Genomic DNA, 27,102 nt, shown 5'->3' with positions numbered 1-27,102 from the left:
CGGATCTGGACTGGGACTGCTTCTAAATGGAGGGGCTTTTTAACCCTTTGCCCCTGCTGTGGTCCCAGTCTGAAACAACACCCTCGTGTACCTGCTACTTGCTTCCTGTTCTAGCAATGCAAAATTGAATCTCCCATCTGCTGTCAGGAAGTACACCTTAGAATTATGTCACCTCATTCAGCTGCATGAGTAGACCAGGCCTGAGATCATTACAGTACCTTGGATCTCAAATGCCTTGGTACTTAAACAACTTGGAACCCAAACACTGCAAACCTGGAAGTAAGTGTTCCGGTTTGCGAACCTTTTTCAGAAGCCGAACGTGCTCCGTTTTGAGCAGGGGTCAGCAAACTTTTTCAGCAAGGGGCTGGTCCACTGTCCCTCAGACCTTGTGGGGGGCCAGACTATATTTTTTGGGGGAAATATGAACGAATTCCTATGCCCCACAAATAACCCAGAGATGCATTTTAAATAAAAGGACACATTCTACTCATGTAAAAACACCAGACAGGCCCCACAAATAACCCAGAGATGGATTTTAAATTAAAGGGCACATTCTACTCATGTGAAAACATGCTGATTCCCGGACCGTCCGTGGGCCGGATTTAGAAGGCGACCGGGCCTTAGTTTGGTAGTTTGGGGTTTTCAGTGTTACACTTCCTATTTGAGTGTTATGCTGAGGTCTGTCTGTTTTTGCTGTTATGTTTTTTGTTTTGTTTTTGTGACTGTGTGGAACCCAGTCCAGCTACTGATGGATTGATTGTGTGACTGCAGTACATTGTTTATTGCTTTCATTTTATGGATCAATGGTCTCATTAGATAGTAAAAATCATGTTCAATTGCTGTTTTAGGGGTTGTTTTTAAGTCTGGAACAGGTTAATCCATTTTGCATTACTTTCTATGGGAAAGTGTGGCTTGGTTTTGGAACGCTTTGGTTTTGGAACTGACTTCCGGAATGGATTAAGTTTGAGAACCAGTGTACCACTGTACTAGGTTGGCCCATTTAATGTGCATCTTTAGTAATAAACACTTGCTCTAGTCAGTAGGCGGAAGGCAGATGGCATGTTTCTTTAATGTTTATTCAAATTGTTTTGTTTTTTTCCTATCTCTGAATACTTCATTATAAGAAAAACTTTCTCTTCCCCCACCCTCTTCTCTTAGTGAATGTCCCTTCAACTGTAATGGAAGCCATGTCAAGACAAGATACCGTGCAGGCATTTAACAAAAGTAGCAAACTACCCTCTGCCACTCCACAGCGGTCCATTGTATTTCCACAGACTCCGTGTAACAGGAATTTCTCTCTTCTGGATAAATCAGGCTCTATTGAATCAGGATTTAACCAGATCAGTGTAAAAAACCAGCGAGTCCTTGCGAGCCCTACATCAACAAGCCAACTAAATTCAGAGTTCAGTGACTGGCATCTTTGGAAATGTGGGCAATGCTTTAAGACTTTCACCCAAAGGATCCTCTTACAGATGCATGTGTGCACACAGAACCCTGACAGGTAAAACATGGGCACTCTTTATTTCTATATCTTCTGATAGTAAGATCCATTTCTTTTTGCTTTATCAGGCTGTTACCCTTTCCACCACCAGACCATTATTAGGAGGAACCTGCACAATGCAATTCATCTGCTGCTGTACAAAACACATAGATAATGGTGGACATAGCTTGGCTTTATAATTTGGAAAAAAACACGGGGTACCTAAACACAGAGATAAGAGAAAATGACTAAGAATATAATCTCGGCTTGGTACATCTGTTAGAAAGGGGGAACAAAGTAGAAGGGAAATGTATGGATATCACAGATGGAAAAAAGAGGTCAAGATAATTAAAAGTCATTCTATCTCTGAAAGATAATATAACTTGCTGCTCAGCAGCTGTCATAGTCATCTCAGGGTTCACCTATAGTGTGCAATGTGTATGAACTTAATTAAGTACTAAGAGGTAATGAATTGGAATTTTTTGCTTAGTACTATTTTTCTTCGGAGCATGCAAAGCCATAAATCGTGCAAAGCTGTCAAAAGGAAATACCTACCCCACCAGTGATGTGGAGGAAAACAGATGCCACTTATTCAATAAACTAATATCCACACAGAAGAAAAATGTTGACTAGATACCTCAGAGTCAAAGTTGGTTTGAAAGTTTGTCAATACGGAATTTTATGGCCATGAACTGAGGATGAAATTTAGCTGAACAAGTGAATTAAAATTTCAGGTACTCTGACCAGTGCCCCAGTAGAGATAATGGAACTATTATTTATAAATCAAATCTAGTTTATTTGACAATCTTGATAGCTGGCAGCACAAAAGACAAAAATCAGATTAATTCAATAAAAAGACTGCTTCTGTTTTTGTCTTTTCCTTTAGCAGCAAAGAGATGCTTTAATAAAACAACTAACACTCTCGGAATAATCATTCAGGCTGCAATCCACGAAGTATTGCTGCTGCAGGATCTCAGTGATGAAAGCGGACATTAATGGACTAGAATGGAGCTCTGGAAAATATAAGAGTTGTGCCAAAACTCTTCAATCATGTTCACGGATAAACTCAGAGCTCTACTACAACATTCCAGGAACTGTGGAAAACATGTAACCCACTTTCATCACTTTGCATCCTTAGTACATTTCAGTGCAAATTTCATGTTGGTCTTGTATCACATCGCTTGCTGGTCTTTTTTATTTTTTACTAGAATCCCGAGCTTCTTCAGCCAAGGCCAGGTGGAAAATAGTGGTTGAGCCATGCAGACTTACACTAAAAATTAAGGACTCTGGTGCTTCTGAACACATGCCTCAGCTCTAGATCTGGTAACCACTACCAGAACTGGTAATTTATATCAGTAATCAGCATCAGAACTAAGCTCTTAAACATTTTCATGCAAAAATCTAGTCCTGGTTTTCTGCCAAGCATCCCTCCCCATCCCCAGTCTCATTGTTTTGGCATGGGGCAGGGGAGAGGCTTTATAGTTGGGAGTCAGAAACCCTTGCAGATCACCCAGAGATCTATGAGTAGATACCAAACTATTTTTTGTTCATCCCTGCTGCATAAGATTAGTTGAAATGAATGGGGTTGCAGAGTAGACCCATTGAAATCTATGTGACAGATTAGTAATGGCTAACTTAAGTCAACTGATTTCAGTGGCTGTAAGCGTTAAGTTTGACAGCACACTACAAGTTGGATGCAATCTCACTGCACTGAAAGATTCAAAATGCTAGAACACATCTAAAGGAATCCACAAAATTCCCAAAGATGAAAGATAGTAAGGTTTTAAGAGATGAAATGATGTCATATGTATTTCTCATCCTTTGGGGTTAATGTTGGTGGCTAGCAGGTTCCATTGTTGTTTACTATTCTCATACTACAATTTAAAAAGTACAATAGTGCTTCCTATATTTTCATGGCAAAAACTTGTAACAGCATTCTCACCAATAAATGTGCCAATAAAATGCAAGCTCTCAAAGTTCTCAAAACATGTATAGGATCTTAATCACAAGAGCCCCAGTGCTGTGACTCATGAACTAGACATTCAGGCAACAATAAATGAAAGTGTGAGGGTGAAAAACCAGGCTTGGTTTTCTGACTGAATCTGAATTAGAAAGATCTGCTTAATTGAAAAAAAAAAATCAAACCAAGTTATCCAGCCTTGACATAGCACAGATTATTCATTGTGTTGGGCATAATATGAAATGACACGTGTACAAAAGTTCCTCTTTGTTTTGTTTGTGTACGTGGGGATTCCACATATACTGAACATCTTACCCTCCTGCTCTCATTCATAGGAAGGAATGAGGAAACTCTGTGATTCTCATAGTTCACTGGCATTAGCTGCAATCTGGCACAGCTATTTATATTCTATTTCTGACCCCCTCCAATGTAGATGCCATTTTGAAGCACTGGCTGGTGCTCTAGGTATGTGGGTGAGGTTTCAAATGAAAGTTCAAAGTCCTTCCATTTGCCAAAAATAAAATGGAACATTTGTAGGTAAGGAAATGGGACGTCTGAAAAATCTGAATTGCGTGAAGATTATCAGAAAGCAGAATTCTTATCAGCAGCTGGTAGTTATGTCACACTCACAACTCTGCATTTTTCAGGGTCATGATAGTGTGTATCATCTGTGATCAAGTGGAAGGATATGCCCTGCAAAAAATCCCTTAGCCTAAAAGATGACTACGCTATCTGTTATAGGGAGGTTGTGCCTTCTTTCAGTTAGATGCCTCCTCCACCCAACATATTGGTGCTAGGAATGGTTTTTTTTGGTGCTTTCAGATGCGTGTTTCTCGCTGTGCCCACCCGATCTCATTAAGAGAACAGCTGAGTGTAGATAGTATTGATCTAGATCAGGCACCCCCAAACTGCGGCCCTCCAGATGTTTTGGCCTACAACTCCCATGATCCCTAGTTAACAGGACCAGTGGACAGGGATGATGGGAATTGTAGTCCAAAACTTCTGGAGGGCTGAAGTTTGGGGATGCCTGATCTAGATGATCTACCGTAGATTGATCTAGAACAGCATACTGTGTTGTATCTGAAAACAGAACCTAGAGACCCTCTCTTTCTGAGTGCCTCATTACCATTGTCTATGTAATTACAGTGGTACCTTGCAAGACGAATGCCCTGCAAGACTAATTTTCCGCAAGACGAATGCATTTTGCGATTTCAGTGGAGACTCGCAAGACGAAGTTTCCTCTGGCGTGCTTCGCAAGACGAATTTTTCGCTATACGAAGCGACTCGCGGAACGAATTAAATTCGTCTAGCGAGGCACCATTGTATCACAATGCTGGTCTCTTGGGAAAAGGGAACAAGTAGGATGTAGCTGGGTCTTAGGTCCCATCCTTCTTCTACATAGATAGGAATATACCGTAGGTAGTATTTTTCTCTCATGCTGCTTGGGGAAAAACAGGATCTCAGCCACCTCTCTTTTGTGATATGGCATGTGCATAATTTCATGACTATACACTGTGCTGTATGCATTTTTCAATTGAGTTAGTCTTGCGCACATAAATGAAGCATCTTTCCTGGATTCCCAGGAAGATCTGTTTTTTTATGCAAAGTCTCTTATGGCGAAGGACATGTAGTAGATTTTTAATAGGGCTGCTGCTTCTGTTCGAAAATTGGGGCTTCTGGAGTCATGGAGCTGAAAACTAGATTTTGGGGCAGTTTGACAGTTTCTCCTCTGGTAGGTCACAAGGCCTGAGTCAACACATGTAGAATGATCCATGTTCATATAGGCATGGTGTAGACCAGGCACCCCAAAATGTATAGTATTTTAATTGAAGCTATGGCAGTAATATTTAATACAATATAAAAGAGTCAGCCAGCTACACTAATATTAACTAATCCATCTGGATTAGGAATTGAGTACATGCAGGTTTGTATGCACATTTTGTTTGAATTTGAAATTAATTAGGGTTTTTAAAAAACCACTTTTGATCATTTGGGTTACATTTCCTCTTACCCTTCAATGTGTTTTTTTGTTTGTTAAATCATTTCATGTTTTTCCTGGAGACAATCAAAGGATGAATATAACTCATCCAAAATTAATTGGCCAAAGGATGTTCCAAGTTTTTTTGTTTGCTTGTTTTTTGCCCAGCCATTTACAAACTGACCCACTATTCCTTGAACCAGGAGTCAGAAATCCCTTTTCTCTTCTGTTTTTCTGCTGCAGAAATACCCAACAATCCCATTTGGGGGGCTCCAGAAAGGGGTAAGCGGAAGCCTTCAATAACAGTGAATCATTAAAAAAACTATTTCATTATTTTTGAACTCAAAGCCAATTCTCATAAAGGACAATTTGTTTACATTTATTTTTCTTTCTTTCCTTAATTGTCATGTGCAGTATGCAATGTTTAATAAATAGTATGTGTTTTGAGTTTCATGAATATTTCCCCTGACAGTTTCATATGCAGTTTTTTTTTTTTTCATTTTTAGCTTAGTTGTAAATAGTCATGTGCATAAGATGTTGTGAGGTGGTAGACATGGCACATGGGAGCATACCTAGAAGATATGCTAATCAGTGCTTAATCTTTCTATTTCCATGCTATATATGAATGTAGAAATAGTGATTTGATGTGCAGTTTAAGCAGTTATTTAGTACTGTAGTTTGGGACTTTTTTATTAGTCTGTTGACTTGCTTAAATCTGTGCTTTTCTTAAAACACTTTAATCTTCCTCAATCTAATTTATAACCTGCAAACCTTTAATCGTAAATTTTCACATCACACAACATACCAAAAAATAGCTTAAGTATTGTATTGAGTTTTGTTTTCTCTCTATTTATACAATAACTCTGGAATATTGAAACCAAATCAAAACAGTAAACTGTATGCAGAAAATTATTCTTGCATAAAAAATTTCAATAGTTTGCAGATTAATTGTTTTGTAGTTCAATTTGCTACTCATCATAAATCAAGTACTTTTAAAGCAGTGTCTTCAAGACTTATGCAATTTTGCAGTGTTTGTATCTTTTAGCAGTATTTACTGATGCTTACATTTCTGTTGTGATACTAGCATGAGTGACTAAGCATAAAAGACCTGCAAAATCACTTAAGTAAATACAACATCTGTGTTCTATATCTAAATGATGTGCAGGCAGCATTAATTGCATTGGGTTCAATGGAGCGTAGGATAGATTAGAGCTAATGTACCGGTAGCTGTGAATGAATAAGGTCCCTGCCTTAAATCTTATCTCTGCCATGGGCTCACTAGGTGGTCCCATCTGCAGTAGAGGGTTAATAAAATGAAGATACCTTACTATGCCAGTATATATGATGTACTTTAAATGTTCCAGTATTTAGAACATTCAAAAAGTGCTACATAAGTACTTATTATAAATGTTCAACTAACATCCTGGTGCAATCCTTGTTTCAGACCACCAGCTCCAATTCTGAATGAATTAATGTTAACTGTCCAGAACCTTAATTTCTGCCATGTGCTACCACAGAAATCTGTTTCATGGCCATTCCCTCATCTGTTGACCTTAAATTAACCCACTTGGGCACAAACCAGAGAAAGAAGGAACAAGCTTCATGGGATTTAAGCGATTAACTGAGTAGGAATTGAAAAGCATTCGGCACTCTTATCTTTCTCTGAATTGCACTGATTGTACAGGAAAGAAAATGTAGGAAGACACTAATTGCAGGGAAAAGGAAGTGGGATATCCTGAGGTGCACAATATATATTTGTTACTGATTCCCATGTGTTCCGACCTCTGTTCTTCTTCAGAGTGTTGCATGGGGCCTCCAATAATAATTTACTGTCACAACACAATTATGCCAACAGATTGTGAAAACTGGAAAATTTCAAGTTTGCAGATCTACTTTGTTCTTACTAGAACCCTGAGATCCATCAATTGGATCCAGGTTACAAAAGGTGTCATCCACTTGGAATTAAACAATTTTGAGCCCAGAAATTTGTTCCGAGTACCAGAATGAAATTAAATTCACGTTCCTTCACAAAAATCTACTTCTGGGGAGTCCTCTCCCCCCTCCCCCCTTCATTTCAACAGTATAATTTAGATGAAGTAGCAGAATTGATGTCATTGTTTAAAACTGAGAGCCAGAAATCCCTGCCAATCTACTTCAAATCACCCAGAGATCTACCACTGAATCCCAATCTATTTTCTGCCCGCCCCAGTATATTGTATGATGGTTGGTGTATGGTGTGTGAGAGACAAGACAGACAGAAGCAAGGGGGGGGGGATACCTGCCACATACTTAGCACTTGACTCAATTTCTACAAGGAACAGTTTTTCTGTGAGTCTGTTAGGCCTTGGAATCAACACTATGTCTTGTACTTCAGGATTTTTGAGCTCTATATACTTCCTCAGATTGTCTCCAGCTCTTACAAGAAACATTTACATGCCTCTTGCTTGCTCATGCATCTGCTTAGGGGCATGTCTTGAAACATTTGCTATGTTCTGTCTCTTCTTCTTCAACCTCTACTGACTGTGTGCTAGCAGTCTGGTTTTGACTCCAGTTTCCCTGTAGTAATTAGGTTTCAAACTAGCCCTATTAAATATCTTCCAGGATAACACACACACACACACACACACACACACACACACACACACACACGAGAAAGAACTCATAAGTCACTTACTTACAGCAGCTAGAAATATCGTAACTAGACAGTGGAAGGACCTATCAGGAATGAACAAAATGTATGGGAAACCGCACTACTAGAGAAGTTAACCAACAAACTCAAAACTATGGTAGCACGAGGACGCCTTCACCCCAGTATGGTTTCCCTGTATCACATCACAGCACAACAAGACAATGACCTACCCCGCCAAACAAACAAGCCACACTGCAATCAACAGAATGCAACCAACCAAGCCCAGGACCCCCTAACCTCTCGCTTCATCACTATAAATAAATAAATAAATAAATAAATAAATAAATAAATAATCCACAGGATGATGACACAAACCCCATCACTAGAACAAAAGAACAATACTCCATCTCCCCCCCCTCTTTCCGCCAAATGCAAGATGTCTATGACAAAAATGTCTCTCACTAAATGCTATTGAACTGAGGAAAGTGGAACTGAAAGTGGAGACAACAGATAGATGTACCTTTTCCCGTATATCTGTTTTTATTGCAACAGAAAAACCCCTCTAATAAAAACCAATTAAAAAACCCTGCTAATTGGGAACCACTGCCATGCATAAAGCCTATGAGGTACCAACTCACAAAAGACCTGCAACAGGCATTCCTTTTTCTGATGCCACAAAGGCAAATCGTGCCATTACACATCAGTGGAGGGGTTGCCAATTTCTTTAGGCCCATGAGCATAATTTGATTTTTTGAATAAATGCTGCAGGTACCACCAGCTCTTTCAATTGATACACAGAACAGGAGTAGATAAAAAGTGCACATGCACAGACTTAATTTTTCCAAGAGATCTGGATAAATGTCATCCCATGGAACTGATCTGAGCCTTAGAAAAAGCACATAGAGGTGGGAGACAAAGTGGGGGAAAGTGTCACACTTCAGCTCTATGTACGGTATTTTTCTAGAGAGAAAAGGGTAATTACCCTCACCATGTCATGATCCAAGGAGGGCGAGTGCGCAGATGCTTTATGGGCACCAAGAAAAGACTTCAAGGTTGCTGTGTTTTATGCCCATGTATCTGAGATTGAGCCCCATTGTATCTACTAGCCCTGTGTAGAAAAGTATACTTATTTATTCATTACTTTTATTGAGCAAAATGTATACTGTATACTGCTTGTTTGTTTAAGAAAAACCTCTAAGTGGTTTACAAAAATTAAAGATAAAACATTACAATTATTGATAAAATACTAAAAAAAATTCAAAGGGCAATTAAAATCAAGTGTCACTAAAAAGAAACTAAACACGTGGAACTTTTACGTCTGAATAGGTTTCCATGAACAGAAATGCTTTATGCAGGTGTTGAAAAGAGTGCCTTGAAGATGTCTTCCTGATGTCGATAGCAGAGTCCCACAGTGTAGGTACTCCCACACTGATCTCTTGCAAATGCAAAATGAGTTATTATGTGGCACATGTTCCACAGATTGAAGCGGTTGCATGGGGCACATATGGGGTAATGCAATCTTGCTGCTAAACTGCTTCCAAGCTGTTTGATTATACTATATTATTAGTATAATTTATATAATTTATATACTAATAACAACACCTTGAACTTGGCCCGGTAGTAAACCAGTGCAGACCTCTGAGCATAGGTATTATTCCTGTTAGCAACCATGCTACAACTGCAGCTTCCAGGACAAGTGCAAGGAAGCCCCACCTAGAATATATTGCAGTAACCCAATCTCGGGGTCACCAGTGCCTGAACTACTGTGGTCAAAGCTCTCCTAGTTTTAAGAAATTTCCTATGTTGTCCTCAAGCATCAGATCATTCTGCAATATTTCTGCATCATTAAGTACGATTGCTACATCTGTGGGCTCACTCGCAGTGGTGCCATTAGGTCCAGGAGCAATAATGGCTCTGTTTGATACGGGTGCAAACAAAGGCCACAATTTTATTTGGTTGCAGAGCTTAAGTTTGGTGAAGCATAGGGCAAGACCTTCCATTGAGCTGCCTGAAGACCACTGAACTGATGAGGTGGTCAGGGGGTAGCCCATGCTTAAGCCCTGGGAATGGAGCAGACTGAAGCCTCTAATGCAGGCATCCTCAAACTGCGGCCCTCCAGATGTTTTGGCCTACAACTCCCATGATCCTTCTCTAACAGGACCAGTGTTCGGGGAAGATGGGAGTTGTAGTCCAAAACATCAGGAGGGCCGAAGTTTGGGGATGCCTGCTCTAATGTGTCTGGTCCACCCCGGTCCCACCTCCTAGAGCAATGTTTCCCAACCTTGTGCCTCCAGCTGTTTTCGGACTACAATTCCCATCATCCCTAGCTAGCAAGACCAGTGGTCAGGAATGATGGGAATTGTAGTCCGAAAACAGCTGGAGGCACAAGGTTGGGAAACACTGTCCTAGAGAGCCGAGGAAAACCTCCTGTTGGCTCCCTTCCCTATGTACAGCCTGCAACGTGCTATAGTTGTGATGATGCATGCTCCAAAAGCCTCTGCTCGCTGCCCCATCCCATGTGGGACACAAATCCAGGACCTTGGTTAGTTATTCCACCCGCTCTCCGTCCCAAAGGTTTCTCCAAGTTTGAAATTTATTTTGAGATGAAATCCTAGAATCAGGCTGTTCCTAACAACGGGAAGAGGTGAAATTACTCTTTATAATTACAGGTGGTAAACATTTTGCATGGGGGTTCTGTTCCTGGCCCCCGTATGTGTTGGTGGAGCATGCATAAGCTCCGTCATTACGCTCCTGCTTTGTCGGGCCCTCTTTCGGGTCCAAAAGGACTCTCACATCAATTGGACACAAGCAAAATGGTCGCTACCTGTACTATTTTATTTTGTCCAATTTGAAGATGGAGGAACTGCATGCTCATCACCCCTAATGTAACAAGCTCTAGGAAGTAGATGCCCATGACATGCATATTCTTACCAAAAAGAATTATAGTTTGAATGATAAGAAAATACTACTTTTATTATTATCATCACAATTATTACCACAACTTAAGTACTACTGCAGGAAAACGCAACTGTGCATTTCTTCTACTTTAAAAATGAAGCCTTGGAAAGGGTTGTATTAATTTGCCATTTTCATTGTAGGTTTTAATTATTTGTTCGTATTTTGTTCCACATATTTCAGTTTGGTAACTATTTGCAAACAAAGAATAGCATTATTTTGCCGAATAAAAAATTAATCATGATGACCTGTCTTTTTTAAAAAAGAAAAAGATTAATTGGTTTTATTTAGTGTCGTATTTGTTTGTTGTGGGAGCTGTTAAAATAGATAACCAGGGGCTAATAAATGTTAATGATCCCACTCACTCTTAGAAAATCAATTGGTCATGATTACAGCACATCTCAGTGTATTGTTTTTGACTGAAATAATTAAATTCTTAAGAATATTTTGAGAAGAAACTGTCCTTACTCATCTTTGTTTTATCATTGCCAGAATTTTCATGTCAGTTTGATGAATGATTTCTGCGTAAGTGAACAATTCCTTTGAATGAAGAATAAAGCTGAAAAGCATATCCCTCTTGTCCCACAGTAATGACAGTAGTTATAGAGTAATTATTAGTGTGTGCCTTTGAGGTATAGGATTTCACATGCGCTCACATTTTATAGGAAATATGTGGTCCCAAACTCTGCATGCTTTGAGCTCTGTGTTAAACTGGGGTTCTCCCCAATTCATTCAAGGCTTTGGAACATGCTCTATATGTGCAATGATGCAGAATCCCCATTGTGAGTCTGGTAGAATATTTTTGGTTCACAGGACGATGCTTCGTCTGCAGCTGTATATGGCAGGTTCCCCACATGCACACTGCAGCTGCTTTGGATAGAGTGAAAGATCAAATGGAGAAAAAAGTGTTTACACACATACACACACACACAAAATACTTCTATTGTGCAAGCAATCCAGTCATTACAGTGGTACCTCTACTTACGAATAACTCTACTTACGAATGTTTCTACTTATGAATGGAGCTCCATACGCCATCTTGGATGCGGTTTAGATAGGATTTTTTCTACTTACGAATTTTTAGATAGGGTTGCTTTGACTTACGAATTTTTTCTCCCAATGCATTCCTATGGGATTCGACTTACAAATTTTTTCTACTTACGAATGTGCATTCAGAACGCATTAAATTCGTAAGTAGAAGTACCACTGTATTTATTTAATTTATTGAGGCTATGGATGTCCATTGCAGAGAAGTATATAAGTTTAGCATATGCTCCTCCTCCTCAGGAGGACGACAAAGCTCTCGGCATCTTCAGATCTACATAGATACTCCACAGTTATCAATGCAGATCCAAGGGCTTACCTCATACCTCTCCTATACCAGTGTAAATATACCAGTGTAAGCAGTAATGCACATGGGCAGGAGGAAGGCAAGTGAACTAGAGTGGAAAACCTACGTTACAGGAAGATGAGAACTTTCGTTCATTCATTTTAAACCGTATAATCTACATCTTCAGATACTAAGACATCGATACTAAAATGATCCAATCCAATGATTTCAGTAAAACCTTAATATCACAATTAATTGTTCATCTTACCAGCCTTAAGAATCTTATCAATCACCTTCACCATAATCCTTTCAAGGGATGTCACAGTGACTCCCATTTTACATGCTGGTGGTGGTGGTTGGAGCTCACTAGGAATTTGGGGGAATCAGACAAATTCAGGTAGAATAAGGCTATAAATGGTCACTAGCCATGTCGTCTATGTTCTGCCTACACCATAGGTTGCTTCTGAATACTAGTTATTGAATACTGCAAGAGGGGGGAGTGTGGTTGCACTTAGTTCCTTTCTTGTGTGCTTCCTGTAGGCGTCTTGTGGTAATAGGATGTTGGCCCAGATGGGCCATTGGCCTGATCCAGCAGGCTCTTACGTTCTTTTGAAAATTCAAGGTCAATGCCTGGAGCTTAATCAAGGCTCCATAAAGGGCTCCGTTGTATTGGCATATCACAGCTTTAGAACTTTCTCTTTGAAACTTGTTGGGAAACACTAATCAAATATTTTATAATGTGAGTAATTAAAATAATATAATATTGAACTATTGACCAACATAAGGCCATTAGTCAAGCTAAAAAATTCTACGATCATTGCTCTGAAGCACTGTGAAATAATAGTATTGGTGATCAGCGATGCAAGTAGTCACAATTAAGCAGTTCAGTTGACGAATGAGGGAATACACTTTATTTTATGCTTAATTGAATTGCTGTACATGCTTGGTCACCATTGTCTCCTTTCCTTTAGAGCTTTGGATTCTAGCTATTTAGAGGCGCACATTTGTAAAAGAGAGAAAGCAATTAAGACTGCATTGTCGTATCGGCTCTAAAAATGCAGACAACGTGAGCTGTGCCTTGGGCTGCTCCTCGCTATTAAAATCATTAATATGCCTAAAGATACAATCTTAATTTCCTTAAAACACTAATAGGAAACTAAAAACGCATCTCCCTGCATTAAAAATATCCAGATGGGTGAAGAGGCTCGAGAGCCTTAGAATATTTATAGTGCAATCCTGCTTATGTCTACTCATAAGTAAGTCCCATTGAGTTCAATAGGAGTTGCTTCCAGGAAAGTGGGTATAAAATTGCAGCCATCTGCAAAGCATAACGCTGTATGTGGAAAATCTGAAACATACAAGGGGGGAAGTCTATGATCATAAACCTCTAAGCATAAGTCTGTGATCGACAAGCATATGTTGGGGCCAGGGCTAGGAGATAACATCTTTTTCTTTGTTTGCATAATATCTGACAAGAGCATTAAGCAACAGCAGTAAATGTTCTGATTCTTTCCATAGTAGTTTAGCCCAACATATTTAGGTGTCCCAGACAGAGTCCCTGTCTTGCAACTGTCATCACTGTGCTTACAGTGGGGGCCTGGTAGTGGGAACAGTCCTGCTCTTTGCATTAGCTTACCATACTTAATAGATAAAATAGATTTCTTGAATACATTGTTATGCTTTCCCATTCTATCACTTTTTCATAATTAGTGTCTTTTGTGTTTTCCTTCCCTTCGTTTTAATGTTCACACATTACATTGGTTGTTGGGGCTTACAACATTATGAGCTGTTTCTAACAAACGGTAACATCGTGCAAAATGGGGTGGGTGGTGGTGTAGGATTTTAGAATTAGACTATGTGAACCACTTAGGGATAGTGTTACTAATGGAAAGCAAGCAAGCATAATTGAAGTATCTTATGTTTAAGATTATCTTCATAGCAAAAAAAAATCTATTGCAAGGAGTTTGTCAAGTTTGTCATTTATGTCCTGGCTTTGCTATGTCACCAGTGTCTTTTTATGCAAACTAACAGAGTGCTTGGGAAAGTTACAGGCAGAATTTGGTGTCCATTGATATAAAAACTAGTCCCACTGAGAATACATCTCCATGAGAACTGAGAGGATGAACATCACATTTCAGAAGTAGCTACGATTAGGCCTTCTGCAAACAGCTGTGTTGTCTTATATTTAATTATGGTTTGGTTTGGACCAAATTTGGTTTGAGATATTAGTCTTGTGGTATTGGATTTTGCATGTGTACCCTTTATTTTAAATATCGACACCCACACATTGGGTGCCTCATAAGTGGATAACCTTGCTGTCCTGCCAAGCATAGGACATATATTAGGGAGACTGTAGTCTGATATGGACCACTGAAGACCTTGACTAGCCTCAGTTTATGCAAGACACCGTTCAGCTGTTGGACACATAGTATAGAAATGATTATCCAATAATCACATGAAAGAGAAAAGCTCACTATAAGGGCAAAGTTCACTAGACTTACTCTTGTATATCAAGCTCTTTCTTTGCTGCTGGTTATAGAAAGCATTTATTTGCTGTGGGTGGAAAAATAAAAGCATTATCTAGTGGCAGTCTTTAACATGCACTTACTACATACAAAACAGCGGTTTGTTTTGTGTTTTGGTTTGTGTGTGTGGTTTGGTATCAGCCATGCATAGGTATTTCCAAAATGTAATTACGGTACTGTACATTAAGTTAATGTGTGTTTTTAAAAATTAAATAACGTGCAAGAGTGTAGGATTGTTTTAAGATCACAGTGCATAGGGAGGGGAGGGTTTTTAGCCTTCCTACCCCAGCCACAACCTCCATGAAATCACAGAGAGAGAGAGAGAGAGAGAGAGAGAGAGAGAGAGAGAGAGAGAGAGAGAGCGCAATTAGCATTAGAAAACAAGCTCCTATTGCTGGGGGGGGGGGTTTACATATATTGTAGCTGGGAATCATGGGTGCAATTATCCCCCCCCCCCCGGTATTTAATTCTTAAAATCATGTTAATATGCTTACTGAGGCCCTGAGTCCTTACCATGCTGAAAGGCAACACATCACTAAAGGGGAGCTCAAGTAGGCACTCACATGCACACCACGTAACAATAAAAAAAAACCACCACAGCTCATAACATGTTAAATACATGCCCCATGTTATCCCAAGAGTGCTCTTAAATTAGTGAATAATAGAATTCAAAACTGTTAATCTAAATCTGCATTCCATCTGAAGTTCTCCTTTTCAGTATAGAAATGATATTGTGTTTTAGACATTGACAAAACTCAGCCAAAAAGCACAAATGAGGCCATCTCCCAAACCCTGATTTATCTGGAATGAGCTGCCTTGGGTACTCAAAAGAAAAGAGGAAACACTGGGTGTGCCATCTTGGATTCTTTTGGGTACGTGCACAGCCTTAGAAGAATTAAAGACAGCCACGCTCATGTCGCTCATTTTAGCAAAGACCTCCCCAACTGGTCTTGCTAACCTGTAATCTGTAAAACAGGATATGCTGGAGATTCGGAGATGGTTACAATTTGACTCTGTTACCTTTTATCTTAATAAGCTGCTACCGTAGTGCAGGCATCCCCAACCTTTGGCCCTCCAGATGTTTTGGACTACAATTCCCATCATCCCTGACTACTGGTCCTGTTAGCTACAGATCATGGGAGTTGTAGGCCAAAACATCTGGAGGGCCGCAGGTTGGGGATGCCTGTAGTAGTGTATGAGAGAGTGGGGAGTGTTCTCCAAAAGAGCCCTTTATGATATACTTCTTTTAAAGGATTGGACTTTACAGAATATAGTACAGCATCTTTATATGTTCATTTTTATTATTATTATTATTTTTTCAAACGACGAGAGAAACACAACAACTTAAGAAAGTCCACTAGTACATTCCCTTGCGGAAATTAGCATTCCAAAGCTCAGCTGCACCACCCAAATTATTTTCCATTTGCTTCAGTAAAAATAAGTAGTGATCACATTGGGTGTTTCTATTTTCTGCAGGCCCTATCAGTGTGGACACTGCTCCCAATCCTTCTCCCAACCTTCAGAGCTACGGAACCACGTAGTCACCCATTCCAGTGACAGACCTTTCAAGTGTGGCTATTGCGGTCGTGCCTTTGCTGGTGCTACTACACTCAACAATCATATCCGGACACATACAGGGGAGAAGCCCTTTAAGTAAGTAATCAAAGGACCAGAGGAACAGGAAGGCAATTTAGACAAAAATCAGTAAATATCCTAGCCCTTGGAATAGGTCTGTTTGGAATTGAAGTTCAGAATACCCCACAGTCCTCTAGGCACCGCTCTTGAGCGAGACCAATTCGTTTCAATAGCATTTGTGCAGAATCAGATCTTTGTTGGTTGCAACCAACCCATTAAATGTCTCCTTAAAATCGTAAGATGAGGATCATGCTCATATATATAGTGAACGTATGTCAAATATCTGTAAGCAGTTCACTAGGGAGAGCTTGTTGTTAATGGGAAAGCAGTTTTCAACAGCAGCCTTTCCAGTAATTTTATCTGAAAGTATCAAAGGATGGCTTTATCTGAAATTTTAAGCGTAGGACATCTAGATTGTTGAACGTCAAAAGTAGGGAGACGCCAATACAACAATTGTAGTGCATGTGCTGATTACAAAGAGGAATATTTCCGATAGAGAAGATGTGGCATGGGCAAAAAGTCATCATTTTACATTGCTTTAATAAGCAAAATTTCTGAGTGCTGGATAAGGACCAACAAACTGAAATTGAATCCTAACAAGATTGAGGCACTGGGGATGGATGGTTCTTGGATACAGGAAGTGCATGTCTTAGGCAGGGTTGTGTTCTTTCTAAAAGGGCACATGTGCAGTTTCAAGATGCTTATATTGTCTCTAGAGAACAGGTGGCCTCAATGGAATGAAATGCCTTTTATCAGCTTTGCTTCATTCACCAATGAACGAAGGGATAGTCTGGCCATGGTAATCTATGCTCTGGTAACTTCATTAGATTATTGCAATGTGTTATATGTGCTGCTCTTGAAGGTGCTTCAAGCTAGGGATCATGGAAGTTGTAGGCCAAAACATCTGGAGGCCCGCAGTTTGGGGATGCCTGGTCTAGTCCTCAACACTTGATCCTTAAATCCCATTTTCTACTGCACATTCTTAGTGGGCAATGTGGAATTCCATACTAAATTATAAGTGGTTTAACATTATAGTTACCTTGCAAGATTTGGTGATGGAATCTTTAATGCACTTCTCAGGCTAATATGAGGATGTAAACAAGGCAGTTTATTACCTATATTTAAAACTAGTTCAGGTAAATCAAGTAATTTTAAAAGATCACCAGTTTTCTAAACCCATGTGACCACAAGTTAGTATCATATTCTGTTCCTATTTGGGGGGGGTGTAGAGCAAAGAAGTCACTTAAACAGGTTTATGTTAGAGGTAACAGCATCAGATCATATTTTGCAGTAGAAGTCAGGTTCAGAATCTGGCTTCAGACCCCACTTCTAGAAAGGGCTTGCTCTATGGCTTTGGGTAAGAAATTATCTGTGGCGCTCAAGTCCCAGTCAGTCTATAAAATACTAATGGTATTACCCCCTATAGACACATACACACAAGGTTACAGAAGAACAAAACACCATAAATCCAGTAATAGCAGTTGCAGATCATAAGAATATAAATGTCTGGCAGCTGTCAAAATCTGTCCCATGTTTAAAAAAGATAAAAGTCTAACATTAAACACTGCATATGCATCTCAATCCTGTGCAAAATGATTTTCATTTAAGTAAAGCTAATCTGAGCTTTTTTAAAAATTACTTATTTCTCTGCTGTGGTTGGGGCACAGGAAGACGCCATTTAAAATGGTGTGTTCCATAACAATCATCAACTTCTTACTGAACTTGATTTTATTTACCAGGTATTTTAAATTTGGCAAATGTAAGAGGATATCTGTCACTGTGAACTATCAGAGACATTATGAACGAGCTGTTTATGCAAGAGATAACCACAATGGTTGCCTAGCCTCCATTCAGGACGTGTCTGGGCACCATGCTTGTAAGTGTAAGATAAAGCGTGGAGGTGGGGAAGAGGAGCCCAAACTTCGCAAAGGCCAGCACAGTCAGAATTCAAATAAGGACTGCCTGAAATGATACAGTTCTACTGTGTCCACTAATGGTGCCCACAGAGCCATTATGTTGGATTAATAGAGCCAATGGAAAGCAGAGCCAAAACCAGTGCCAGCAATCAGATTGATTTTATGTAGTTGCTGTGTAAATAGATTTTAGTAATTAATTGTGGAGGTTTCCGGGTCAAAATGGAAAATAGATTTCTTTTAATGTTAAGGTGTTACTTATGTGTAACCTTGTTGACTCCACTTACATTCCCCCCTTAACATCCTGTTTTTGTCGTGTTTCCAATAAAGCTGCAGTTTGCCCCATTTAGAGGCATTACTACTCCCCCCTTTTTTGTATTGTTCTTTTTCTTTCTTCTTTTGTCTCTTTTTTCCAAAAGTCTAGTGTAGTTACAACACAATTCCATTCAGAAAATAGAGCTATATCAAACGGTTGGCATGTTAGCTACATATGAATCAAATTGATATTGGTGTGATCTATGGTCCATGGGGTCACGAAGAGTCGGACACGACTAAATGACTAAACAACAACAACAATGCATATTCACTGAATATATAGGATTATTACCTATAACATAGAATTGTCCAATACCTAATGTCTGTATTGTAGCTTGTGCAAATACAGTGGTACCTTGGTTTACAAACTTAATCCATTCCGGAAGTCCGTTCTTAAACCAAAGGGTTCTTAAACCATAGCTTTCCCATAGCAGCGGGGGACTCAATTTAGTAATGGAACACACTCAACAGGAAACAGAACATGTTCTGTTTCCAAAGCAAAGTTCACAAACCAAAGCACCTACTTCCGGGTTTGCAGCGTTCTTAATCCAAGTTGTTCATAAACGAAGCTGTTCTTAAACCAAGGTATCACTGTAAGAAGCAACTGTGAAGGATTGAAATATAAACTATAGTTATAATACGGAATTTAGAATAGTTTGGTGTGAGACAAAGACTTTGAGTAAACCAGTGAACAGTGAATTTGTTTTATGAGAAATGTGGGATTTGTTTTAATACAGGTGTGAACCGTGCATAGATAGGAGTGTATATTTCATAAGATCGTCACTGTGTTACAGAACAATCCTAACTCTCTACTGGGGAGCAGCAGCAGCAGAACAGAGTGGCAGAGTCACCACTGCCTTTGAAGTCATGCGGCTTATGGCAGCCAGGGCACAGAAGGGCATGCAGTTACTTTGAGTAGCTCCAGAATAGTGAGGCATGGGGGCCCAAACTAGGCCCCTCACCTGGCCGGTGGGCTAGATTTGGATCATACACTGTTTGCAGTGGTTATTCTGGTCACTGCCTGGGGGAACTCTGCGAGCGGTGTCTTTTACAGTCACAGTGGGGGCTTCCACAACCGTGGAGCCCTACTACCACCACCGCCACCGAAAGAGCAGTGGAACCTCATCCTAATCTTAGCCTTAATATAATCACAATAGCCAATTACTATCCCTTCTCCGAAGTGACACCAACCTAAGATATATGCAGTAATATTTGTGTTTCCCTACAAAATGTTTCTGTTGCCTGCAAGACTACAGGGCAGACCAGAAGGGCAGCGTGGGCACTTATATGGTCCATGTAACTTTGTTCCCTGGGTACCACTTCTTCAATAAGTTCTGAAATGTCTGACTAGCAACAGAGGAAGCTCTTTTATGGGCATCCCCTTAACTCTGATCTCTATGTTGTTATGAGTATTTAATGGAAGCTTCTTGAAACACATTCCTTATAACTCATAGACAAGCCCTTTCTCATTACCATCCATTTTTTGGTGGCTCAGGGGTCCCTATGATGTAAACAAATTAAGTAATAATACTACCCTGTCTGTTCAGGCAGTGATGGTTAGGTACTTCTTGGATTTGAAATATATGTTTAGGATGCACAAATGGAATGTATTGGACATCTTTAGCTATATATGTAGGGAAAGGAAATTTCAACTCCAAGGATAGCTCAGTGCCTTACATTGTATAAGCTAATCCAAGAATTGAATTGATTTCAAGGCCTTCATGATAAAAAAAATATCATAATTTGCAAGTTTGTCAAGCAATGAAAGGTAGTATATTTTGACACACTAATCCAGTAACTAACAGTAATCAGTTTTCTAATAAACAATCAGCAATACACTAATGTGTCATCAGCATTTCAGGAACTCTGGTGAGAGGAAGATCTGCACATAGATGTTAATGAATACACCAAAAATCATTAGGTGATCAATACTTCTGAGTTATTTTCATTGAGCTGATAGGTCTGATACATTAGAGCTGACATTTTACATTTGTCAAGATCACAGTGCAGTTTTTAACAGTAGAGCAGGCTGCTAAAATATTCCAACAGAGACGATCAAAGAAACACAACTTAAAGATGTTGACATCCTAGGCAAGAACTAGAGGTGAGATGAATGAGTATGTAACATTCAGGTCATGGGTTCCTCAAACCATAATTTCCCTTAAAAATAATTAACAGGCACTTTATAACATTCTGTAAATGTGTATGCATGTTTGTGAAGGGTTGTTCTTTTCCAATGCAATGATTACAATTGAAGAAGCAGGGGTACAGAGAGGGTTAGAACCTCTTATTTTTCATAGGGATACTTTTTTTCCATAGGGATCTTCTCAGATGTTACTAGGCATTACACAGCACCATTTAAAATCCAGATTATTCCTATGAGCATTACATTAAAGCTCTGCATAGTCTACAAGACTCTTCTTTGCTACGGGACCTTTGCAAGATGGGGGTGGGGTGCTATTGTTCAGCTTTTACTCATTTCAGTGGGCCCTATCCAGGGCATATTTCCTGTCACTTCCCTGGCTGACTTATATCCTATAAACTTGTCAGGCATCAGTGTCACGCATTCGAAATGATTATGAAGAAGTCACCTTCTGTTAAAGCACTAGAATTTGGTAGAGTACATTCTTATCTGGAATAGGCGCAGATTACACTCTCTGAACTACACATGCCCTGTGTCAGTCCCTGCAGAAGCCCTACATCTTAATGCATTCATTATCTTGCCATGCCATTTAAATCAATGGAGGGAAGGAGGGGTAGAGGGAAGCCTTTATATGACAATGAAAATGCACTGGTGAGTGTTTGACTTTTCCAACCAGCCATTTCTACTCAATATCAAATCCTGGGTAACATTTTTTTTATTTTTTTTTAAAAAGCTTAAAACTATTATGAGTAGTAACTACAGCCTCCTTAACTCAACTGCTTAGTGATCTCAGACAAGTATGGGGGTTTATTCTGTTGCTGCAAAACAAAGTGATCATTGTTCCATGGCTTCACAATTGCTCCAGTAGGTAGGACTCCTGATTTTAAATTAGCAGGAGGTGAAATTCTATTTGTCATCAATTTCTCCGAGGGATTACAGAGCAGAAAACTGCAGACAAGCTGCTTCTTTGATGGCTCACTCCTAAAAATCTCTTTTTGTTCTTTATCTATTTGAACTGACAGTGATCAGAGCTGCAGCAGGACAGGCCTCTCTGGAGAAATCACCTTCCCCCTGTCTATTGACAGATTCCTCTGTTCTGAATCAGACAGGCCTTGTCCCATCATAGGCATCAAGGCCTTGGAAGTAGCCACCAATTAAACCTCTTGAGCCAGTAAAATCTGAAGCCACTTTTGAGTGTCTGTTCTGATTAGGCAGGATAAGACGAAGCTTGCCGCCCGCTCCCCCTTCCCCCAGAGCAGCTCCCCACTCTCAATTTTCTCTCTTGCCTTCTCCAGGTGCGAGAGGTGTGAGAGGAGCTTCACACAAGCCACCCAGCTGAGTCGACACCAGAGGATGCCCAATGAGTGCAAGCCAATAACAGAGAGCACAGAATCAATTGAAGTGGATTAACTGATTGACTGGTTGGAATTAAACTGCAAGGAAAGTCATGATTAAATGTCACGGACACTTAAGCAAAACCAAAGATTTCCTCTGAGCAACTTTCAATCAGTCCCAGAAAACCAAGAGCAGTAATAAAATAAGTAAGATGTTAAGAGATATTGATCCTGGCGTGGAAGTGAAACCAGGAAAGAGATTATTTATTTATGACTAGGAATGAGACTGATTTCCATGGACAAGGAACCCGGGCCTGCTAGCATCCTAGCCTCCCACGCCACCATGTATTGCTTTATTTCTAAAAGCTTTTATAATTGTTATTTAATACCAAAGCCACAAAGATCAAGGGTTCTTCAGCCCATAGCTATGGCTATGAATGCACATGGACTTGTTTATGATTGCACCTTTTCCTCTAGCATGACTCAGTGGACCCAGAGATAATATTGTTTCCTTGGTCCCGTTGGGTTGCATTGCTCTTGACTTGGCTGTTATTTTTATTTTTAAAAAAGTGGTCTCCGAATGACAAGAGAATGAAGAAGATCCAGAACCATCTTTGTGTTGGTGTCAGAAGTCCTCTGACTAATGGACATTTTCATTCCCATGATTTCAGAACTCACATTTCGTGCACTTTTTTTGTATAAATGTTTTCATTAGCCAGTGTTGCATTGGCCCAGGAGATCCCAGAAATGTTAAATAAACTTTGTCCTATATACATATATGTATAGATATATCTGTAGATGTATATGCTGTTAAAACAAAACAAAACCCTCCAATGCTGTAAGGAAAGCATTTGAAATATGTAGAATTTTCAACTACTATACCTCTTTTATGAACGGCATATTATTCATAGGTAATGAATAATAGTTTCAGTGAAACATTAACACTTATCTAAAGGTATCATGCTTGAAAACATAAATGTTAAAATGGGATAGCAAGAGACGGAGTCTTCAGTTTGATGGTAAAAGTTAGAAACCTTTAAAAAGAAAATGAAAAATCAACAGAAATCATCCAGGTTTAAAATGTGTCCAGGCATTCACACAACATAGAAGAAACTTCACATAATAGGGGTACGTCACATGAGTAACTGTTCCTATTTCATAATGTGCAATATCCTTTAAGAAAGGCAAACTAGATAGCTGTAATGTGCTATATAGCAATAATATAGTTCCTGATTTTCTAAAATGAACTCAGTAATTTGATCCCCCCCCAATTATCTCTTAACCAACACACTGGGCCTGGGAGCCAAAGCACTGTACTGATCAAAGACTCACCAGATCTAATGTATACACAGCGCTTTCAAGTAATTTCCCAGTTTTCTGCAATGCAGAGCACAACTCTGAGCCCCTTGGGAGTGTTGCAGCAGTGATGTGCAGCCAATTCTATGCATATTTACTCAAAATAAAGTTTTGTGCTCAGTGGGACTTGCTTCTGGGTATGCATGCATAGGATTGCAACTTTTAGGTATACCAATTTTCAGTTGACCATGAAACAGGGAGTGTGGCGACACCACTTAAATATAATTTAAAACGCACACTCTGAAATTAAAATTGGAGGTAGTATTTTAAGCACCAGTTCCTCCTATTTTTCTTCCTTGTCCTGTGTTTCTGTATCTTTAGGACTCGTACGATATTAAAGCTTTGATCTGCAATGCTGACTTATAAAAAACAACAACTTGTAACAACCACCTGGTGTCCTTATGGGCTACTTCTTAATTTTTTTACCTTTACCTTCTTAATGAACCTTAAAGTGACATTGGGCAGGACTCTGAGTCCCGTCAGTGGAAGCGCTGTGCAAGGATTACTCTTGTGCAACGGGGCTTCTTCCCTCTCTCCTACCCCCTCCCATGCCCCCCAACATTGAGATAGAGTAATTCTAATATCTAATCAAAATAAAATTGGTCAAAAACCAAGCACTTGAGACGGAATTCAATGTAGCGCTAAGGAGGTTGCTCTGCTTGTCTGCTGGAACAATCTCTGTTCTGGTGGTTCTTCTGATCCCCCCCCCAGCCAATTGGAGGGCATGTATGGGGACAGGAGCGGAGAGAATCCCCACTTTGTTATTGGATGTTCTTCCATGGGCTTCCAATTAGTTGAATGCAACCCTTTGAGCTTTTTAACGGCTTTGTAGAGGGTGACCTTGGTGCTTCAGCAAAAGCCCCCCATCCACTTCAGCTGCATCACCTTCACTTGAGGATAAGACAACTTGATAGTTTGTTGTAAAGCCTCTCAGTGGCTATTCGGTACAAACCAATTATGACGACGTCATTGGGACTGTATTGCGTTAAATCCTAACTCGCTGGCATAAGTAGTCTGTCCATTGGGTAGTTTGTGCCATTTTTGCCTTTGAAAAACCTACCTCATTGCTTCTCTATTGGAAACTGATTGTAGCATTCATAGAACCATTCAAGCTGATGTACTTTTTGACTAGGCACCTATGGGCCATTAAATGCGTGGGATGACACAGTCAAAACCCTTTTATTTCTTCATCATTTCTGCCTATATGAAATGCACTTGAAGCGTGTACAGAAACATAAATATTCCAATAACAAGAATAATTTAGGGCAGGGGCCATAACTGAGTGGTAGAACATTTGCTTTGCATTCAGAAGGTTCTAGGTTCAATCCCTGACATCTCCAGGTAGGTCGAACTGAGAAGGTCCATCTGAAACCCTGGAGAGCTACCCCAAGACCATGTCGACAGTGCTGAGCTAGATGAACCAATATGCTGACTCAGTATCCATGCATCATTCTTATGTTCCTATGTTATAAAATGCCACCGCTAAAACAATAATGCAGTAACAAAATGTAAGCTTGAAACAGCAAAAGCAGTTTTATGGTTTGGCTTTGCCTGCAGCGAAAGGAGGACACAGTCTGATGGCTCTGATCTGACTCTCCTCTTGTGGTCTTGTCACTGCGGGCCCAAGGAACCTTGCTCAGTCCTACACATTTTGAGAATGCGAGGGAAACTGCCCAATGCCTGGTTTTGCTATATTGAGGCCAGCCTCTTACACTTCTGTACTTCTGAACAGTGATGACAAGGAAGCCTCACAGTGTTAACAGGCTGTTTCCCAGGTAAGTGTCTTGCATCCAAAGTGGGCCTAAGAAAGGTCTCAAGAGAGCGCTTGCATGAAGCATTCCACAAACAGGTAAACTTCTCTGGGTTTGGGATCACTTTTCTCCAACAGCGGTCTTCTGCTAGTTTAAAGACAACTTTGGATCCAAGCCCAGGTAATGCAAGTTAAATGCACACATGGAAGGAAGCAAACCGAAATGCTTTTGGTGCATTTCCCCCTAAACAGTTGTTTAAAGTTAAATCCTGTTGATTTCAACCAAACTGGTATTGGAAAGAAAGGAAGGAAGCCACATTCCTTTATGGAAGTTGTTTGCTGTATGAATGACAGCAGCGTAAATCAAACTCACTTATTAACAATGCTGCTTGAATTGTTCCAAGTTACCTAAAATTAGGCAGACTTTGCTTGCAGATTTTAGGGAAACTTCCTGTAAATGAATGAATGAATGAAATGTTGCAGCACCGGAGACACAAGACAAAGAATTCAAAATAACTGGCATTTAAGAAATGTGAGTGATTAATTAAAGGGATAAAATCAACTGATATCCTAGTGGTTCTGCTTTGCTGATAATGCCTCAAAAAGTAGCCTGCTAGTTCACATCTGGTGGAGTAAAATTCAGTTGACTAGTCATCTTCTGTATGTGGAATGGGGAGAGGTGCCATCTTGTCCACTTCAAGCAGTGTAACAGAAGGTAAGGAAGCTATAATTTCCTCCAAATCAGCTTGGTTCATGTTGCAGTGTAAAGGCACAGGTAAATGGGCAACTCTCTGCACTGCCAATTTATTCCTAGGGTGTTAAACCATATGCAGGTGGGTCATGCAAGAAAAGTATATATGGTAAGCAGTTTCCTTATTTTAACAATGCTCCCCAATGTGGAATTACCATAATGTGCCCTGTAGGGTTTAAAGCAGGGGTCAGCAAACTTTTTCAGCAGGGGGCCGGTCCACTGTCCCTCAGAGCTTGTGGGGGGCCGGACTATATTTTGAAAAAAATAGTAATGAATGAATTCCTATGCCTCACAAACAACCCAGAGATGCATTTTAAATAAAAGGACACATTCTACTCATGTAAAAACACGCTGATTCCCGGACTGTCCACGAGTTGGATTTAGAAGGCGATTGGGCTGGATCCGGTCCCCGGGCCTTAGTTTGCCTACTGATGGTTTAAAGTAAACTGAATGTACTTCTGAACCCATTAATACCAATTTGTGTCCTACAAGATGGGGAAAACTCTCTGTGATATAGCACTGCCCAACAACATTACAGTGGTACCTCGGGTTAAGTACTTAATTGGTTCCGGAAGTCCGTACTTAACCTGAAGCGAACTTTCCCACTGAAAGTAATGGAAAGTGGATGAATCCATTCCAGACGGGTCCGCGGAGTACTTAAATTGAAAGTACTCAACCTGAAGCGTACTTAACCCAAAGTATGACTGTAGTTGAAATTATTACATATGATGCCATGGGACTTTTCACATTACTTGGAGAATTGGCCTACCTACATTTCCCAGCAATCCAGGAATGAGTTAAGAAATACAATTTTTAAAGAGTCAATTATATAGGCTGCATATTTTCCAAGTGTTTGTGTGTGTATTTATATCATGAAGGGGGAATGACAGTATCTCCATTTTGATAACAGCACTACTTGTTTTTGGGATTTTTTAAAAACAAATGCATTAAAAGCAACTGCTTGTCACTTAATAGCCATGTGCCCTTCATATCTTATCATAGTACTTGACAGTACATAGTACAGTTACTGAGGAAGTCAGTTTCTGTT

General features: G+C 39.9%; 1 protein-coding gene across 3 annotated transcripts in view; it reads left to right on the top strand.

Moving 5' to 3' along the window:
• The window catches only part of PRDM6 (PR/SET domain 6), a 99,268-nt gene extending 73,222 nt beyond the window's left edge, over positions 1-26,046 (top strand). The window contains exons 6-9 of one of the 3 annotated variants that reach the window (XM_035099522.2): positions 1,159-1,501; positions 5,662-5,700; positions 16,334-16,510; positions 22,159-26,046. In XM_035099522.2, the coding sequence (XP_034955413.2) occupies positions 1,159-1,501; positions 5,662-5,700; positions 16,334-16,510; positions 22,159-22,273 (674 nt within the window). In that variant the 3' untranslated portion in view covers positions 22,274-26,046. The remainder of the gene's footprint in view (positions 1-1,158; positions 1,502-5,661; positions 5,701-16,333; positions 16,511-22,158) is intronic. The other 2 variants (XM_035099523.2, XM_060280135.1) reach the window with 2 other exon arrangements.
• The last annotated feature ends 1,056 nt before the right edge of the window (positions 26,047-27,102 follow it).

The sequence above is a fragment of the Zootoca vivipara genome, chromosome 11 (genome assembly GCF_963506605.1).
Source record: "Zootoca vivipara chromosome 11, rZooViv1.1, whole genome shotgun sequence".
In the NCBI taxonomy this organism is placed as follows: Eukaryota; Metazoa; Chordata; class Lepidosauria; order Squamata; family Lacertidae; genus Zootoca; species Zootoca vivipara.
The sequence above is the reverse complement of the archived record's forward strand: the minus strand, read 5'-3'. Positions and strand labels throughout refer to the sequence as shown.